The sequence below is a fragment of the Acomys minous genome (assembly GCF_964271855.1).
Source record: "Acomys minous genome assembly, chromosome: 10".
Lineage (NCBI taxonomy): Eukaryota > Metazoa > Chordata > Mammalia > Rodentia > Muridae > Acomys > Acomys minous.
The window spans coordinates 64,722,732-64,743,065 of NC_140491.1; the positions used below are offsets into that span (position 1 = coordinate 64,722,732).

Genomic DNA, 20,334 nt, shown 5'->3' on the forward strand with positions numbered 1-20,334 from the left:
TGACCCTAGGGGAGGAACAGAGTTAGTCCTAAGTCCCAGTTTGACCCCAGGTCAGCAGAGCTGGTGACCAGCCTAACAGTGACCCAGTCAGACCCTCTAATCCAAGTCTCACCAAACTCCCTTTACATCCTCAGACTTAGCTTACTGCCCACCAGAAGCAGCAGCTCCAACTCCCATGCAGGGACAAGGAGGCCAGAGCAGACCAAGGTCAGAGCCAAGCAGCAAGAGATTCTCAGCAGTGAGTGGAAGGCACAGGCTGCTTCTCAAACCTGATGGCCGAGGAGCTGTGGCTGTGTATACAACCACTGCTGCCGCTGTGCTCAGCTCCTCTGACACGCGCTCCTGGGGGCCAGCCCTTTTATCCACAGCGTGAAGGAAGGAAGTTCTGCCTCCATGGATCTGGGACTGCCTGACACCCTAGATAATTGCTGGTTCCTGTGTTGGAGGGCTTGCTAAGCAGTTATTGGAGTGAATGTCAATTACAGCATGGTTGTGACTTATCACAGTGCCTTGGGAAGGGAGGACATGCTCAGCCCGGAAGAGCAGTAAGCAGGAAATACAGTTACAGATTCTGACCCTGACTATGGAAAGAAACATTTTGGGATTTCCCCAGCGTGCATGACTGGACTAGGTGATGTAAAACCAAGGGCTAGAATATCGTTCCTACTGGTAGGAGCCTGTAGCAAGTGCAAGGGTGCACGAGAAGACCGTGTTCTAAGTCCTATGTCACTTTTAACCTGGGACAGGTCACCTTGGGCTTGAGTGGATGCATCACATTCTCCCAGCCAACATGCTGCTTCTCCACCAAGCTTACCCAAGGCAAAGCCTGTGACTACCTCCCCACATCTTAGCTCCCCTCTGACCCTGGACTTAGGCACAGAACACACCCAAACAGCAATTTCCATCGCCAACTGATGCTTATTAAGCTAAATCTGAATTGGGTGGAAACAGCAGCAAAAGGCTCTGCAAGAATGATTTTCTTTTTGTTTTTTTTGTTTTTGTCTTTAAAATAATTATTATTTTTATTAAGTTCAATGGGAAAATGCAAACATATCATTACAATTAATTTTAGAGATATAAGACATTAATTGATACATTATTATTATTATCTTAATGATAGTTTATTTCAAGAAATATTACTCCAATTCTTCATCTTTATATAAAGTATCATGCATAAAGACTTTTAAAAGAATGTTTCTTATAATGTTATATCTAAAATACAGTTGTATAGAACACTTAATTCTCTTAAAATACCTAGAAAATATTTGTATTTCTTCTTTATTTTAATTTAGGTGGAAAAGATTATGCACGTTATTGTACATATCATGCATTTTAACTGTGTACACCTATTATGGAATTGACAGGAGAATCTGAGACCTAACATAGTATCAAGAAAAGAAATGACTTTCCTTTAAAGAATATTTAAGTGATTTATTCAGATTACATCTAATTTGTCATCCCTTCACTTGTATCTTCCCATTCTCCCTCCCTCCCTCTTTCATCCTATCCCCTCACCTAGGTCTGTGACAGAAGGGGACCCTGTCTCCCACTATAAGATCACAGCCTATCAGGTCTCTTCCTGGTAGCCTGCTTACTCTTCCTCCGAGTGTCACCAGGTCTCCCCACCAAGGGGAAGTGGCTAAATAGGGGCACCAAAGTTCATGTCAATCCCTGCTCTCCACACAATTGTGGAGAATGTGCTGTCCATTGGCTAGATCTGGATAGGGGTCCTAGGTTTACTGCATGCATTGACCTTGGTTGGTACAGTAGTTTGAGCTGACCTGCCTGGGTCCAGATCCATCAGCCTTAATGGTCTTCTGGTAGGCTTTTAGGACCCTCTGGATCCTTCTATTTACCCATTCTCCCTTATCTCTCTCATCTAGAATCCCAATAAGAAGTCCCAGTATCTATCCCAATCCCCAGCTAAGTGAAGACTTTCAGGGAACATCTCTGTTGGGCTAGTGTCCAATTATATGTGAGTAAATGCCATGTGTATCTTTCTGGGTCTGCATTAACTCACTCAGGATTGTTATTTCCAGTACCATCCATTTGCCTGCAAATTTTATGATTTCCTCGTTTTTAATAGTTGAGTATTCCATAGTGTAAATGTACCACAGTTTCTTCATCCATTCTTTGACTGAGGGGCATTGAGGTTGTTTCCAGGGCCTTGGTATTATGAACAAGACTGCTATGAACATGGTTGAGCATATGTCCTTATTGTGTGGTGGAGCATATTTTGGGTATGTTCCAAGGAGTGGAATAGCTGGAAGAGATTTGGAGAAAGTGGACAGCTTTGTCTGGTCCTTGATTTTAGAGGAATTTTCTCAAGTTTCTCTCCATTTAATTTGTTGTTGGCTATTGGCTTGATGTATATACCCTTTATTATGTTTAGGTATGTGCCTTGTATCCCTGCTCTCTCCAAAACTTTAAACACGAACGGGTGTTAGATTTTGTCAAATGCTTTTTCTGCATCTAAAGAGATGATCATGTGGTTTTTTTCTTTCAGTTTGTTTATATTGTGGATTACACTGATGGATTTCCATATATTGAACCATCCCTGCATGCCTAGAATGAATCCTATTTGGTCATGGTGAATGATATCTTTGATGTGTTCTTGTATTTACTTTGTGAGTATTTTATTGAGTATTTTTGCATCAATGTTCATAAGAGAAATTGGTCTGAAATTCTCTTTCTTTGTTGGGTCTTTGTGAGGTTTAGGTATCAAGGTGATTGTGGCTTCATCGAAGAAGTTTGGTAATGTTCCATGCATTTCTATTTTGTGGAGTAGCTTTAAGAGTATTGGTATTAGCTATTCTTTGGAGGTCTGATAGAATTCTGCACTGAAACCATCTGGTCCTGGGCTTTTTTTTTTTTTTTTTTTTTTTTTTTTTGGGAGACTTTTAATGGCAGCTTCTATTTCTATAGGAGAAATAGGATTATTTAATTTGTTTATCTGATCTTGATTCAACTTTGGGAAGTGGAAACGATCAAGAAAATTGTCCATTTCCCTTAGATTTTCAAATTTTATGGCATATAAGCCTTTGAGGTGGGACTTTATGATTCTTTGAATTTCTTCCAGTGTCTGTTGTTATGTCTCCCTTTTCATTTCTGCTTTTGTTGATTTGGATAGTGTCTCTCTGCCTTTTAGTTAGTTTGGCTAATGCTTTGTCTATCTTGTTGATTTTGTCAAAGAACCAGCTCCTGGTTTTGTTGATTCTTTGAATTGTTCCCTTTGTTTCTAATTTATTTATTTCAGTGCTGAGTGTGATTATTTCCAGCCATCTACTCCTCTTGGGTGTTTCTGCTTCTTTTTTCTAGGGCTTCCAGATGTGTCATTAAGTTGCCTATATGAGATGTTTCTAATTTCTTTATGAAGGCACTCATTGCTATGAATTTTCTTTTTAGCACTGCTTTCAATGTGTCCTATAAATTTGGGTATGTTGTTCCTTTGTTTTCATTGAATTTTAAGAAATCCTTGATTTCTTTCTTTATTTCTTCTCTGATCAGTTGTCATTAAATAGAGAGTTGTTGTTGTTATGTGTAGGCTTTTTGTTATTTCTGTTGTTGTTGAAGTCCAGATTTAGTCCATGATGATCTGATAGGATACAAGGCATTATTTCAATCTTGTGTCTGTTGAGGTCACTTTTGGAGAAGGTTCCATGAGGGTCTGAGAAGAAGGTATAATCTTTTGTGTTTGGGTGAAAAGTTCTGCAGATATCTGTTAGATCCATGTGATTCATGACATTGGCTAGTGTCATTATTTCTCAATTTAGTTTCTGTTTTGTTGATCTATCCTTTGGTGAAAGTGGGGTGTTGAAATCTCCCACTATAAATGTGTGTGGGTCAATGTGTGGTATAAGCTTTGTTAATATTTGTTTTATAAATGTGGTGCCCTTGTATTGGGAGCACAGGTATTCAGAATTGTGATACTGTCTTGGTTGACTTTACTTTTGATGAGTATGAAGTGTCAATCCTCATCTCTTTTGATTAATTTTTGTTGAGATTCTATTTTATTAGATATTAAAATGGCTTCACCAGCTTGCTTACTGTGTCTGTTTGCTTGGAATACCCTTTTCTAGCTTTTTTTCCTGAGGTAATGTATGTCTACCCTTCTGGCTAAGATGTGTTTTTTTTAATGCAGAAGTATGTTGGGTCTTGTTTATGCATCCATTCAGTTAGTCTGTGTCTTTTTATTGGAGAATTGAGACCATTGATGTTGAGAGATGTTTGTGACCAGTGACTGTTAAGTCCTTTGATTTTGATGTTGGTTGGAATAGAGTGTGTGGTTATGTTTTTGCAACAATGTAGTTACCTATTTCCTGTAGCTTGTTACTTTGGGATAGAGTTTTCCTTTTAATAACTTCTGTATGGCTGGATTTGTGGATAGGTACTCTTTGAATTTGTTTTTGTCATAGAATATCTTGTTTTCTCCATCAATGGTTATTGAAAGTTTCATTGAGTATAGTAGTCTGGCCTGGCATCTGTGGTCTCTTAGGATTTGCAGGACCTCTGTCTGGGCCCTTCAGGCTTTTATGGTCTGTGCTGAGAAGTTGGGTGTAATTCTGATAGATTTGCCATTATATGTTACTTGGCCCTTTTTCCTTGCTACTCTTAATATTTTTTTTGTTCTGTTCATTTTGCATTTTGATTATTTTGTGGCAGGAGGATTTTCTTTTCTGGTATATTCTATTTGGTGTTTTCTATGCATCTTTTATGTTTATATGCATCTTCTTCCTTAAATTGCGGAAATTTTCTTCTATGATTTTGTTGAAAATATTTTCTGGGCCTTGGAGGCAGGCACCTTCTCTTTCCTCAATGGCTATTATTCTCAGGTTTCATCTTTTCATGGTGTTCTTGATTTCTTGGATGTTTCGTGTCAGAAAATTTTCAGACTTAGCATTTTCTTTGATAGTTGTTTCCAGTTCTACCATTGTATCTTCTACTCCTGAGATTTGTTCCTCCATCTCTTGAATTCTGTTAGAGAAACTTACCTCTGCATTACTTGCTTGCTTCTCTAAGTGCTCTTGTCCTGACTTTCTTTTGAGTTTTATCATTGTTTCCATTTTCATCTTCAGATCCTGAACTGTTTTATTGATTTCCTCTGTCTGGTTGTTTGTATTTTCCTGAATTTCTTCCAGTGCCTCTCTATAGGCCTCTTTAATGTCTTCAATCACTTTGGCTGCATCTTCCTGCATTTGTTTGTGAATTGCATTTGTTTCCTGTTTCCTCCACTATCATCTTCATTACTATGGATATGAGATCATTTTCTTGTGTTTCAATTGTGTTTAAGTTCTCAAGGTTGATTTCTTTGGGATAGTTGGAATCTGGAGATGCCATATTGTTTTGGCTTTGGTTGTTTGTGTTTTTACACTGGCCTTTAGTCATCTTGCTGTCGCTGACTTTGGGAGGTAGTTTCTGGTGTCCTTCCCTGGATCAGGCAGGTGACCTTGGTTCAGCTCCATAGAACTTTACTCCACACTCTGGGCTCCCCACTGGGTCAGCAGAGGCTGTTGCTGGTGCTCTGTAGGCCAAGAATCAGTTCAAAGTAGTGTAGATAAAGTCTGATATCCTGCCTCTGACTAGGTTTGAATACCCTGCCCTACGGCACTGGGGCTTTAGGGGCCTAGGCTCAGTCCATCCTAGAGAGCCAGAACCCTTGCTAGCTTGTGGGAGTTGGCTAGGATTCTGCCTGATCTGTCCAGGCTGTGGGGCCTAGGTTCAGTCCTACCTGAGCAAGCAGATGCTGCCCTCTGGCTTGTGGGAGTTGGCTGAGCTTCTGTCTGATCCCTTCAGGGTGGTTCAGTCCTGTCTGGGTGTGCATGGGCACTCCTGCTGGGTTGAGGAAGCTGGTTAGGCTCCATTAATGCTTGAGGAATGGCTCCCTGGGTTGGAGCACAGGTGGCTAGTTTTCTGCCTGATCCCTTCTTGCCGGTTCAGACCCTCCCGAGAGTGTGGGAGGCCTTGCTGAGCTGTGGTGGCCAGATCAGTTTCACCCAAATGTGTGAGAACAGTCTTCTGGGATGGAGGTTTCAGACCAATCAATTCAGACTGTGCAGCCTTAGATCAGTAAACCCAAGTGTGAGGCTTTGGAGCTATGGCTGGAGGGAGTGTCCACAGCTACCTGGGCTCCCGTGTGGGCCCTGGGTCCCTTCATAGACTGGCTGGCCCAGATCCACACTCTCAGGTCCTCCTGGGCCATTTGGCCCACAGATGAGTCAGAGAGGGCAACAGAGAGCACAGCCTTTGGTGCTGGGCTTTGGATTTTGTGCCTGTGTGGTCATCTGCCCCTAGGGCTTTTTCAGGACTCACAGGTCAGTCTGAGGTCAGAACCACCCGTTTCCCCACTTTTTTCCCAGGCCAGCAGCTCCAGGCTGGAGTTACATCACCCACAGTTGAATCTCACATACTGAGTTCCTGATACAGCCCACGGCAGCAGCTCATTGGTGGGTACGGGTCCAGACTCTGGGGACTGGGCACCCATCCTCTGTGGGCCAGTTGGGTGGCCCCAGGCCAGATGCACCTGTGCTCTGCATTTTGCAGACCTCTCTCATCTAGGGCTCTTTAGGACTTGTGTTTGGCGCCATCTTGGATCAAAAGAAGAAATGACTTTCACTAAGGGAGAAATGAATCTTTTGTTTTATGCCTTCAAATATACTTCCAGTATTTTAAGGGGCATTTGTTTATATAATTCACATCATTGCAAATGGCAGCACAGCACTTCACCATTTACATAAAACCACGTTCTGCAGTAGAAGAGAGAAGAGAATGGTAGAATTGGTGGAGTGACAGCCAAGGCTTAGCTATTCAATAATGATTTATTGTAAGGGGTCCCTTTCACCTGCAGAACAAGTAGCCAGTTGTCGCCAAAGTGAGTAGAGCGATTCAACTGTGCCAACCCCACCCTCCCACCACCTGATGCAACTAGTTAGATGTAATTATAGGTATTGAAGTTGTGTCAACATTGTCATTGCCACCTGAAATTACTGGTTTGTGAAAATGGCCAGAATTCCAGGGCATTCAACCAATCAAGAAACAAAATAGTCAGTTGTTACACGGGGTCCCTGAAGTCATTTGTTTAGACATCGTTTTCCAGCCACCTATATCTATACTGATCAATTGTATTGCCTATAATATTAATAGTGCTTTCAGATTCAATATGCATACATCAGCATTTGACCATTTCCCCAAAAATGAGAAAGTTAATTGGGTAATTTAAAAGGAAATAGTTTCCATTTTTCTTAAATATTACAGTTAAAAATTAGTGCTTAAATTTGAATTCATATAAATTTTTTCTTATTTCTTGTATATTTTAGGCATTTGTTATATGATATTGCCCTGGCAATCCCCAATTAGGCATTAGAAGTATTAATTAAGCACACATATGGAGGGAAGGGCTTGGGAGCCTTTTATGTGTTTGCCATTTGTGGCTTATTTCCATTTTATGTTTCTTTGAGGACTGTGATAAATAACTCACATTGGATAATGTTCAGGAATTAATTGATTTACTTGTTTAGTAGACAGATGTTTTACATTGCATGGATTAGGAATTATTTTCTTAAAAGTAAAGTGTATAAATAACTGACATTACTAGAATTTTTTTTGTAGATCTTTGAAGTCTGTTGATCAATGTCATACGTAAATGACTCAGGAAATTAATTACTACATGGAATATAATGATTTATTGTTTAGTAGAAACAAATTTGTTTGACAGAGGAAGACAGCCATATATAGCATTTGAAATAACTTGCATGTTGACTTGTTGTTTGATATTATGATAAATACACTTAATTTTTTGGGGGGGCGTGGTTTGAGACAAGGTTTCTCTGTGTCACCATGGCTATCCTGGACTCACTTTGTAGACCAGGCTGGCCTTGAACTCACAGTGATTTGCCTGCCTCTGCCTCCTGAGTGCTGGGATAGAATGATTTTTAAAGGGGAAAGAAGTGGCAGTCCATGATAGGATGAGCTAGAATGAGTTGGTAGGTTCTGGTTTGGCTTGTTAGTCAGTATAGCCAAGTAGAAATTTTTGATAGCTGCACCCTCAGAAATGAGTCAGGAGTGAGGAAGAGGCCATATAAGGGACTGTGATGGTTTAGCAAGAGAGAGGGAAGCAGGGAGGGCGGGGCTTGCCATGCCACAACGTTTGCCATACTTGGGGCTATTAGAGCCCTTCAAAGTCTAGTTGTCAGGTAGCCTATCAGTTGTCAGAGGACCTATCATTAGGCCTTTCCAAAAGGAAACTGATTCAATGATTTTGGTGTCTTCCCCCATATATGAGTTCACAGTCTGCCTCGGATCGGTCCCAGATCATGTCACCTTCATACCTTATTGGCTTCCATTTCAGGGACACATACTCCAACGAGTTAAGGGACTGGTGAATAAGGTCCAGTCTCCCTATCCCCTGGAGGGACAACACACAGGCTTCTCAGAGGGCCCTTAGTGGCCACAGTTACCTGTAAAAGTAACTAGTGTGTACTGAATTCCCTGGAGTTGTCTCCTAGACAAGTTCCCTGTTATGAGGACAACCCCAATAAGACAGGAATTCAATGTTCAAAAGAAAGATATTTGTGTTCAAGTCATATGTATTCAACATAAACCTTTAAACTTTCTTAATTGTTCACACATTTGATTCTAATGTGTAGACTATTGGTGATATATTGGCATCATCTGGTCTCTGGTCAGAACTGCAAGAACTCAGGCTGTACTCCAACCTACAGAATCAACATGTGAAAGAAAAGAACATAAAAAATTTTACACTATTGGGCATGGTGGCGTACTCCTTTAATCCCAGGCCTCTGGAGGCAGAGGCAATGGGATATCTGTGAGTTTGAGCTCAGCCTGGTCTATATGGTGAATTCCAAGATAGCCAGGGATATTTAAAGAGACCCTGTCTCAATTTTTTTTTGCTATACCATTTGTGTGTATAGCATACACCCATGCTCAATAATATAATTAAATAAAAAAGAAAAAGAAAAAGGCCCAAGCTCTGGGTATGCTTGGTGATGGGAAGGAACACATTTAAAACCCTGAAGCCAATTTTTCTTCAATCTCTGAAAACTATACAGTGGACTTTATTAACACCAAGCAGAAGGAGAGAAATAAAGATAAAAAGAAGCCATATCAGGAGAACCACGGACCCAAGTACAAAATTCTTGGATTATAAAAAAGAAATAAGTTTCAACTTCATTAGGATGAGATTTCATAAGTCAAAGAAAAGAGTTAAATAGTAAAACTAACAAATAATAAAAATGCATTTCCTTCACACAAACAAAATATTAACAATAGTGGGATCTGGAAGACAGTAGGATATTTCCAAATGCTCAGTTCAGCTGGGCTTTGGGGTAGAACGGCTGGTTATAGGATACCTCTATGTGAGGTGTAAAGGAGCTAGAATGAAATAGAAAAAGAATTTAAAATCTAGAGCTATAAGCAGACATCCAAATCTAAGAGGCACTTATAAGTCCAAATAAACATGACCAGGGGGGAAAAATCTTCATAACATACTATGATAAGATATTAAAATAATCAAAGCAATGAAACAATATTAATAGCTGTAAGAGAAAAATGCCAATTGACCTATAAAAGACAGAAACATAATAATAACACCATATTTCTTATCAGCAGCCTTCAAAGACAGAAAACCATTGAGCAGTACTCCTCTTTTATTGAAAATATATTTTATTCTCATGCAATATATCCTGATTACAGTTTGCCTTTTCTGTACTGCTCCTAGATCCCCCTCTTTCCTCCCATCTCTATGCACTCCTTGTCTCTCATTGGAAAAGAACAGGGTGCTAAGAGATACTACCAATACGTAACATAATAAAATACAATAAGATAAAACAAAAACTATCACATCGAAGTTGGACAAGGCAAATTAAAAGAAGGAAAAGAGCCTGAAGAGAAGGCACAAGAATCAGAGACCCACTTATTCACATACTCAGGACGCTACCAAATCAGCTCTTACTAAATACAGAAGAATCAAAACCATCCCTTGTAGCTTATCAAACTGTTCTTCAACAAAACCAGAGGCTAATAGTAATAAAATTTACACATGCATATGGAGGCTAAGCATTGCACTTTGATTGCACAATATGAGTGAGTCATTGAAGAAATTGGAGAGGAAAGACATCTAAGTTTCCAGAATACAACGCAGGATGGGAAGTTGTCTTTCAGGATGTACAACATGAAAGAGAAATCCCCTACAGACTACTCCTGGCTACTCTCTCCTAGGCTCTTCTTAGACATTTCTCCCCACTGAGTCTCCTGGGGTCTTTTCTGCAAAACTGTAACTATATGAATGAATCCTGAGAATGTGTAGGTATAGGTAGATACATATTTTATGATCTCATCTCCATAAAAAAATTAAAACACACAAATCTAAGCACTACATATCTTAGGGATATTCATACTTGCAGTAATATTATAATGAAGTCCAAGGGAATGGTTGCCATCAAATTTAGGGTGACAGTTACAGATGTAAGAAGTTGGGGAAGGATATAGAAAAGAAGACTGACAAATGAGGCTTCCAAAGGTCTGCTTCTTCAGCTACGTGATGAGAACTCAGATATATTTGCTATAAGTAAACATATACACATACTCAATACTTATTTTGAACCACAGGGGCAAAAGGCAGTGTCTGAAGAGATTTCTTAAAATGTTCTAGAAATAATCGAAGCACCACAACAATAACAATCATTTATTGCTTTCCACAACCTCTTTCCTTCATTGAAATATCAAAACAACCTTGTTAAAGCTATATACATCAAAATAAAATAAAATGTTATTTAAAAGGTAGGTCACTATATTAAGTAATATAAGTAGAATAGATCAGTCTCACACAGTAATTTTGTTAATCTTTTTCTCCTTTTAAAAATATTTTTAATGTAATTTAAAAATATATGTATCTCTGTTTTAGTGGTAGTTGTTAGGATTTAGTGATGTTTGCAAGTTATACAGGTGTACAAGAGTAATGTCTAAGACCAATTGTCCTGTCAAGCTTCTGTATGCTTCACTGACTTTTAGGGAACATAGAGAAACACAAAGCATCCAGAATGCTTCAATGTCCCAGGGAGTACCTTGATTTCATAGGAATTGAAAGCCATACAGTGCCCCAGAAGCCATGGATTCTAACTTGAAAAGCCTGTAACACATGTTTTTCAAGGCACCTAGACCGTGCCAATGCCATGACTCTCTGCAGTTTATTTTTAATTTCAGGGTATACAAGTCAATCTTTAAAGCTCATATGAAGTAGCAAAAGTCTCAGAGACATTCCTATGGAATTTTTTTTCTTCTTGATCAAATAAAAACTGCCTTCCTCGTGGGATAGATCTCAAGTAGGGTCAGTCTGTGCTTAGACATTCCTCAATCGTCTTTGAGCCATCTTTGTCCCTGCACATCATGTAGGCAGGACAAAATTTGGGTTGAAGGTTTTGTTGGTGGGTTGATGTCCTTATTTCTCCACTGGAACTCATATCTGGCTACAGGAAGTAGCCACTTGAGGCTCCATATCCCCCATTGCTATGGGTCTCCCAGGTCTCTGGGAAGTCCCAGAGATGCCCTACCACCTCTGGTTTCTGTTCTATCACCTGGCCTTCTCTCCTCTGCTCTCCCTCCTCCTAATCCTCAACCCTGCTCCGCTCTCCATCCCTGACCCTATTAATGTTCCTCTGCTGTGCTTGTAGGCAGAAGCCTAGCATAACTCCTCTGGGAGGCTTCACTGAGCAGCTGGTGGAAACAGATGCAGAGGCCCCACAGCCAAACGTTAGACAGAGCACGGGGAATCCTACGGAAGAGCTGGGGGGAAATGATTGAGGGAGCCAGAGGAGTCAAGGACTCCATAAGAAGACTTAAAGAGTTAACTAACCTGGTCCCATGGGGACTCACAGAGACTGGACCGCCAACCAAAGAGCATTCATTGACTGGTCCTAGGCCCCCTGCACATATGTAGCAGATGCACAGCTTGGTCAACATGTGGGTCCCCCATCCACTGGAACAGAGCCCTCTCTGACTCTGATGCCTCTTTTTGGATCCCATCCCCCTAATTGAGCTGCCTGTCTAGCCTCATTGGAAGAACATGTGCCTAGTTCTGCAGTGACTTAATGTGCTAGGGTGGATTGGTACCCATGGGGGGACCGACCCCTTCTCTAAGGAGAAGGAGAGGGGAAAATGGCAGGAAGGGATGTGCAATGAAAGAGGACTGGGAGGTGAACAGGGGGTCAGCTATCATGGCGTAAAGCGAATAAATAAATAAAATTTTAAAAATTGCCTTCGCCTAGCTTTAGCTTCTCTGCTTCTGTCTCTGTCTCTCTATCTCTCTCTTCCTCTTTCTCACAGTTTTTGTCCTCCTCCTTCTTTGTGCTGAGGCTTTAGGCATACATTACCACCCAAAAATTTTGCTTCTTTTTCTATAGAGCTCATTACTCCCATGAAAAATTTCCCCACCATCAAAATCTCTCTAGTTCATTCAGTGAGTGGAGGTTATTGCATTCATGGCTTGCTTATTTCTGCTGAGCTATCTTCTGGGATCTTCTCTCTATGCTTAAGGCACCCTGCTTTAAGGAGGCTGCATTTTTCTCTTGTTTGGATACACATATTCTCTAGAAGTTCTTTAGGCAAAGCACATGGAAGCAAATCAGTTTTAAACTTTTAAATTTTACTTGTTGTATGGCCCACACGCGGGTACATATATGTGCACGTATATGTGTCATGGCCTATGTGTGAAGGTCAGAGGACAACTTTTGTGAGTCAGTCTTTCCTTCTACTGTCCCACTGTGGGTTCCAGAGATGGAACTCACGTCACCTGGCTTGTACATCAAGTGGTTTTATACATTGTGACTTCTTGTCAGCTCTGAAAATAAGCTTTCTTGAATGGGCTCATGTATTCTTAATCAATAAAGTATGTGGGTAAGGACTTCAACCATGGAAATATTTTTCCCCTACAAAGTGTTGCCCCGATGGCCTCTGGTGCACTTTATTGCAGTGAGGTAGTGAAAAGCTATTGTGGTTTGTCCACCCTTTGAATGGGGCTAGTTTTCAATTCTCTAGCAGCTTTTAAACATTCTCAATGCCTTCTCTTTCTCTCCAAGGCACTGATGCTCTGATTACAATCTTCAAAATGAGTTTCACCTATTCTTGAACTTCTTATAAATGAACCCATTCAGCACACTCCCCTTGTGTGTGTCTGCCGTCCTCAGGACAGTCTCAGAATCCGTGCAGCTGAGTATCAGCAATTTCCTTTTACTGGATAGTACTGAATATATTGTGTGCTTATCTATTCACTGGTTGATAGAAATTTGGGTTCTTTTTATGCTTAGAATATTATGAAGTTTGATTCTAGGGCTTGAAAATTTTTTTATACAAGTCAGTTTGCACAGCTTACTTTTAAATCACTCAAGAGGGAAGAAACACACATTTTAATATAACCTTTTATTTGTCCTAACTATGATTACTCTGAGTATATCCACACAGAAAATTACACCTAGAAGACCCAGGAAAGCATTAGTTAATCAGCAAACCCTAGGGAACACGCTGTAATGTCTAGGAAGGGGTTTTAATTTGCTAGGTGTGAGGTTTTAGAAGGTTAAGCACATGCCCCTGGTAACTCTGATGTTGTTTCAAGTTTGAGAAATGCAGTGAAGTAAACACAACTCAACCCTATGTCCGTACATAATTTTTTTGGGTGCCTGGAGGTACTGCATTTGGGTGAGTCATCAGCTGATACTCTGAAAAATAAGGACATCGTCAGGGATGAGTTGTGGGGAGGCTCCGAGTTTCCCATATGTTATGTAACAGTTTCCTCCAGGACTAAAGCACTCCATCCTCCAAGCAGGCTCCTTAATCAGGAAAGTAAACAACTTAAAATGGCTTCAGGAAGTCCCTGAAACTGACCAGACTCCTAGGACTCTCGTTGTCAGAGTAAACCATCAAAGCAGCTTACAGTAAAAGACCAACTGAAGTGTCTGAAAAGGACATTCTCTAACCTGTTGAGTTCAGAGGACAGCTTTACACTGCTCCCATCTCACCCTGCTCTGGAGTATACAACCTGTTTTATTGCTTTGTGATCATCTATGAAATGAGATATTTGTTGGTTCTGCCCACCTCGCAGTATGAAACTACCACAGAGCAAGCTTGATAATATATTAGAGGCTGAAAAGTTTTAGGACAAAGACTTCTAGCCAACCCTCTGCTCCCACAATGGGTTCAAGCCCCTATATTTAAATTGAAGTTAATGTTGTAATTTTCCCCCAGTTCTGATGTGAGGAAGATGGGCTGGCCATTCTTGGAGGAGGCGATAAACCTGCCAGGGAAAGCCACTGATTCGAAGGTGGACGTTCTACCCGTCTGGGTGTGGTAAAACAGGAAGGGCTTCTTTGGCTCAGGATGGTTGTACAAATCCACAATCTTTTCTTCCTGCATGTGAGGGGAAAAATACTCATGAGAAGAACTAGAAGATGCTCCTGAGAGGCAAAGCTATTTTTATACAACAACTAAATACTCCTGAGTCAAGGAAGCCTTCAATTGCAGAGGTTAGGAATTTAGCTCAGTGGTAGAGGCTGTCTAGTAAGTGCAAGGCCTTGAGTCTCCATTAACCTCCCTCTTTCCCCCAAAATAAAAAAAGGAAAGAAAGGAAAGACATAGAAAGGAAAAGGACACTCTGTTCGGCAGAGATTTGCTGACCGTTCAAAAAAGTGAAAATCTACCTTATTTGTAACTCCCACGCTCCTTCAGTCATCTTCACTCTCGTTTCCCCAAGGAAGCAGAAGTGACTGATAAGAACAGACTAGCCACTGACTGGATGGCTATGACTCACTCATCCCCATCCCTGGGCCTCCCCACCTGAGGAGGACTGCTAGGGCACCACTGTATGTGAAGCCCACCGAGGGCCCAAACATTGTCATGCGTCACATAACTCTGTTTTAATGATCCAACACTTCTCTCTCTCTCTGTTGGTTCTTACTTTACAGACAACCCTTGCAATAGCTGCTAGAATTTGCTGTCTGATTTTTTTTCCTCTTTAAACTCCATGGAAGCACTCTTTACTCCTAACACTGTCTCATTAAGCTCCCTCACCCTCCCAAAACCCGTACATTATCAATGGCCAATTTTTGAGGAGAAGAGTCCAACAGAAGAGTGACTTAGGAAAGAGGGCAGAGCTTGAAATGTAAGCTCATCTATTCTGTCCACAAATCTTGTTGCTGACACTTAAACAATTTCCAGAATCTAACCCCGCCCCCCCCCCCACCATCTCCATTGCTATCCTAGCTCTATCAAATCACACCCGGATCACACCCGGAAGCCTCCAGAGGACTTCCATCCTTGAGCACCCCCCCCTCCCGCACTGCCTCATCAACATAGAGTCAGAGGGATCCATTTTAGATTTAAGTTGTTTTGGGTCACTCTGTTCAGAGCATCCCAGGTTTCTTTGTTCACTTGGACGAAATAGCAAATGGCAGAGAACAGCAAGTCTTTTTCTGGCCTCAGTTTGCTGCTCTGTGCCTGTCTTCACTGGCCTCTGGACTCTCACCTGCTTCCTGTGCTTTCCTAGAATTCCTCCTGCACAGCGACACCGACTCTACCCCTGTTTCTGCCACCCCCAGGCCACTTCCTGATCTGATTAGCTTTTCACTGAACTTGTTTTGCTTTGCCTTCCTTTGCCTTCGTAAGACGCGATACCGTTTGGCACATAACAAACGATGTGCTCTTATATTTATCGTCTGCCTGCCTCTCTTCATTCTGGAATCCAGGCTGTAAAAGGTCAGAGTTTTTTTGCCACTCTGTTCAAGGATATCCCGTATACTCATATGGTGCAATTACGTTTCTGCACATGTGCTGAGTTAAACTGGATCAGGCTGAATTAATCTAATAAAAATGAAGTTTATGGAGCGAGAAGAGATGTATGTATGCATATACTTACACACAAATAAAATTATATCTATGTATGTATGTATATTTCTATGTGAGTACACATATACAGTTGTCTTAAGAGCTTAAAGGAATTGGAATAGCAAAGGTGAATGTTTCAAAAACGGTTAAGGAAGAACCATTTAGAAGGTTAGACAAGGGGGGAAAAAGCATAATTATAAGCTGAGAACAAGAAATTCTCCTAAAATGCAAGGCCAACAAATAAATAAATAGAGGAAAGACATAAAATGTGGCAATTGCATAAGATATTGTATAATACCTAGGTAGGGCCTAAGACTGCTACTGACTTGTGAATAGGAATTCTGAAGTGGGAAATACAGGGGAGTTAAGGAGAGGACACATAGACGTCCACAATGACCGAGGACATCTTAAAATTTAAGAAAAACAAACATTATCAACTAAGGAATGGCAAGACAAAGTCTTTTACGCGTCTATTTTTTATTTTACTTCAAGGAAGGAAATGGTTATTTGGCTTTTAATACTAAGCTACAGTTTGTCGGTCTGGTAAGCCAAGGCAGGGCCTTGAGGCATTTGTCACATCGCATCCAGAACATGCTGACTTGCTTGCTTGTTCTTGCCTAGGTTTCTCCATTCTTCTACAGGTCAGGATCCCCTGCCCGGAGAATTGTACTGCCCACTGTGGCCTTGGTCTTCCCACATTGATTAATTTAATTAAGGTAGACTTCTATAGGGCATGCTCATATTTGAAAAGGAGCTAGAAGTAAACATGCCTAGGGAAATAGTTTCTTTGTTAATTCTAAAGTTTAACATCCTGCCAATAACCCACCTCAAGATACATGGGCTTTTTTTTTTTTTTTTTTTTTTTTTTTTTTTTTTTTTTTTAGTAATCCAAGAGAGGGGGGAAGGAAAAAAAAAGGGACACATGTGTCCTGAAACAGAAAGGAGCCTGGTGAGGTGGATGTGAGGGTAAAGGACGGATCTGGGGGGTTGAGAACCCACTAAAACATGCTGTGTTACAAACACCACACGAAATCAAATGCTTTGTATGATAACTTAAAAACAGAAGTATAAGGAAAGAAACACAGGTTTCTACATTTTTATGTTATTTTTCTGGGTCACTGACCTTTAGCTGCAAAGTGGGCTGCTCACCAACTTCTTCACAAAACAGGCATTTTTCTGGGTTCTTGATTCCCAGATAAATGGGAATTCCTTTGCCCTGCTCAAGGGACTCTGGGTACTTAAATGGGAGGACAGTGATGATGACTATAAAGATAAGAAAATAACAGTTTTCCTCTGAAGCCAGGAAGACAGAATGCTCTAATAGTTCTGATTTAGCAGAGCAGCATTTGTTTGCCAAGTGAGTCCAGAACTGTAGTTCGTAATCCTTGATACCAAGACCAAGTGGTCATCCACCTCTTCCCCGCAATCCACCCTGATAGGGAAGCACTGTCCTAGCTTTGGGGCAGGCACAGAGTTAAGTGAATGGGAGGATTTAGATTTTCACACCTGTGCTTGAGCACTTGGTGGCAAACACTCCTACCCTAAATGGCTCCTTTGATCCTTGGTTTGCCTAATGAGATGTTGAAATTTACCCTCTCTATGTTATTCACACATTTAATTCTTTCAGGATGCTTTGATGTCATACAGCGCAGATACATTCTCCTTCCAAAGTACACATCCCTAGTGTCTGCTCTACCTTAGTCTGGGACAAACCTCTCCCTGACTTTTCTTCCCAGGCAGGTATAAAGTCTGCCTCTTCCAAGTGGCCTCCATAGAAAGTTAAGCATGTTTTTGACACATGGTTAGGCATATTTTGGGGGCACAGAGTATTGATTTAATGCATGCTTATGCCATACAACAGTGATGAAACCAGAATAATCAGTATGTCCTTTATGTTATATATTTAACATGCATCTGTGGTCAAACATTCCAGAAGCTTCTTCTAACTACTGTTAACTATGGCCATCTCACTTCTCAAGAGGGTACTAACACTTTTTTTTTTTAAAAAACAAAGTAGTGTGGGAAGCTAAGCAGTCACAGATGACCTCTGACCTGGGTCTACAGTATTGCTCCGCGGCACTGTCACAAGGGTCTGACCACGAAGGATCCACACCTGCTGGTCCAAGTCAGAAAGCTCCCCGTACTGAGGACTTTTTCTTGCTATTTGAATGAAAACAAATAATAGACATGTTGATTAAGTTTTCAAAAGAGGAGAAAGATTATCTAAATCCAGGCCCTTTCTGTAATGAAAACCGGACCAGGGGTTTTTATGCCCAAACTGGCAACTTTCTTGGAACCCAGCGACCCAGACTTCCTTTGTAGTAAATCCGTGGGAAGCAAAGGCCACCTAGGGTGATTACTGATCTAAGGGGACAATCCAGAAAGCCAGAGTAAAAAAAACCAGTCCCTTGTTGTGTGCAATTTGCTCAATCATGTTCATAGCAGCCTTATTCATAATAGCCAGAACATGGAAACAGCCTAAGTGTCCCTCAATAGAAGAATGGATAAAGAAACTGTGGTACATATACACTATGGAATACTATTCAGCTATTAAAAACAAGGAATTCTCGAAATTTGTGGATAAATGGATTGAGCTAGAAATGATCATAATGAGTGAGTTAACCCAGAAGCAGAAAGACTCAAATGGTATATACTCACTTATATCTGCATATTAGCCCAAGGGGCATGTCCCACGAAAGCCTTCACTTACCAGGAAAGTGAGACAGATGGGAGGACATTCTATTGGGACTCTAGATGAGAGAAGCATGGGAGAATGGCAAAGTAGAAGGATCCAGAGGGTCCTAGAAGCCTACAAGTAGAACATTATGATAGGCAGATTTGGGCCCAGGGGTCCCGCTCAAACTAAGGCACCAGCCAAGGACAATACAGGCGGTAAACCTTAAACCCCTACCCAGATCTAGCCAATGGACAGAACACTCTCCACAGTAGAGTGGAGAGTTGGATATGACTTTCTCACATACTCTGGTGCCTCACCTTTGACCATGTCCCCTGGAGGGGGAGACCTGGTGGCAATCAGAGGAAGGACAGCAGGTTACCAAGAAGAGACTTGATACCCTATGAACATATACAGGGGGAGGTAATCCCCCTCAGGAACAGTCATAGGGGAGGGGAATAAGGGGAAAATGGGAGGGAGGGAAGAATGGGAGGATACAAGGGATGGGATAACCATTGAGATGTAACAAAAATAAATTAATAAAGGAGAAAAAAAAACAGTCCCACCACTCATACGTCCTGAGGCTGAGCTGCTCTTGTTTGTTTGGCCTGATGCTGGGGACTATAGCTAGAGCATCAGGTAGTGGCCTCCACCCTCCAGAAAATAAGGGCACCTTATTGTGTGCTAACAGCCATACCTGAGATGGAGACGGGCTGACTGCTTGGCTTTCTAGAAGACATAGCTGAGGATATAAATAGCCCAAGCTCTCTAGTGTCCTATCCCAACATCACCTCCATATGTAATCTTTTCTCCATTGTCTTCCATAGTGGGCTTGTCCTGGTACCTGAGGGAGAAGACTGCAGGAAGGAATATAAACCTCAGAAGACATTGACAAGACTTTCCAAGACCCAAGTATCTCAGGCTCCCATTTAGGACAGAGAGTTGAAACGCATAACCAGACATGATGGACTTAGAAGAACGAAGCTACCCCCTGAAACCAAACCTCAAGGCGTTGGAGACAAAAGCAGGCAGAATTCTCCTCTACTCAGAAATCTCTCTACAAGTTAGGAGGCCAAAAATAACATTCGTACTTTAACATCTCTCCCCCCCCCACACCCCCAGCCTGCAATTCCTTGTATGTCTTTTCCCCAGAGGTCCTTCTGCTTTGCTGTCTCTGTCATCTCTTTCTGTCTGAGGCAAGAGTAGGGGTGTCTTCATGTTCGGTAGTTCCAGCCAGAATCCCAGAAATTCAGGAGTGAAAGACAGAGGTTCACACACAGAGCAGGGCCCAGAGATGTGGCAAGACAGCTCAGTCCCTTCACTGAGCCCTGAAGTACAGAAAGTCCCACAAGCAGAGGGCTTTGTGGGTATGGGCTATACCTGGCAAGAAAGAGTCTTTACGGAAGGTTCAGAAGACCAAATCACAGCTCGGGCAGCTCCCAGGTGCACTGATGGCTTCTCACTCAGCCTGCTCATTTATCTAGGCGAGGGGAGGAGGCAGGCACCAGCCTCTTTTGTAGGTGTGGCAAATGTTCAGCATGGAGGAAATCCAGTTCTGCCTGTCAAGACCTTGATCCTGGCTCATTCAGGTGAAGAAATCTCAGATGTGTGTGACTCTTCTGAGCTCCTCAAGAAACAGAAGGAGCCCAGCCCCATAGGTCATCAGGAATTAGTTAATAACAAACCTCTGAGTTCTCAAAAGGGAGAGACTAGGGGATTTCCCCCAGAGGTCAGCTGGCCTGACCTGTCAGTTTGGAGTTAGACTGCAAATTCAG

The 20,334-nt window shown here is 41.5% G+C and overlaps 1 protein-coding gene across 5 annotated transcripts; it reads right to left on the bottom strand.

Annotated features, from left to right (window-relative positions):
• Positions 1 to 13,409: 13,409 nt before the first annotated feature.
• On the bottom strand, positions 13,410 to 20,075 carry LOC311607801 (interleukin-36 gamma-like). 5 transcript variants are annotated; one of them, XM_084799863.1, is made up of 6 exons: positions 19,940 to 19,977; positions 19,351 to 19,416; positions 18,596 to 18,694; positions 17,938 to 18,045; positions 17,009 to 17,148; positions 13,410 to 14,412 (listed from the first exon to the last, which is right to left on the bottom strand). In XM_084799863.1, exons 3-6 carry the CDS (start codon positions 18,621 to 18,623, stop codon positions 14,203 to 14,205), a joined length of 486 nt encoding a protein of 161 aa, XP_084655989.1. In that variant the 5' UTR covers positions 18,624 to 18,694; positions 19,351 to 19,416; positions 19,940 to 19,977; the 3' UTR covers positions 13,410 to 14,202. The 5 variants fall into 5 exon arrangements, with proteins under 5 accessions (XP_084655989.1, XP_084655986.1, XP_084655985.1 ...); XM_084799860.1 differs by lacking the exon at positions 18,596 to 18,694 and having other exon boundaries at positions 19,940 to 20,075; XM_084799859.1 differs by lacking the exon at positions 18,596 to 18,694 and having other exon boundaries at positions 19,257 to 19,416; positions 19,940 to 20,042.
• Positions 20,076 to 20,334: the final 259 nt, after the last annotated feature.

Excerpts from the sequence above, each read along its gene's own strand:
- LOC311607801 (XM_084799859.1), bottom strand. The coding sequence starts at position 19,299 with ATGTCTTCTAGAAAGCCAAGCAGTCAGCCCGTCTCCATCTCAG. Across the intron at positions 17,149-17,937 it reads GAGCAATACTGTAGACCCAG|TCATCATCACTGTCCTCCCA; the intron begins GTCAGAGGTCAT and ends TTATCTTTATAG. Across the intron at positions 14,413-17,008 it reads AGCCCACTTTGCAGCTAAAG|GAAGAAAAGATTGTGGATTT; the intron begins GTCAGTGACCCA and ends CCTCACATGCAG.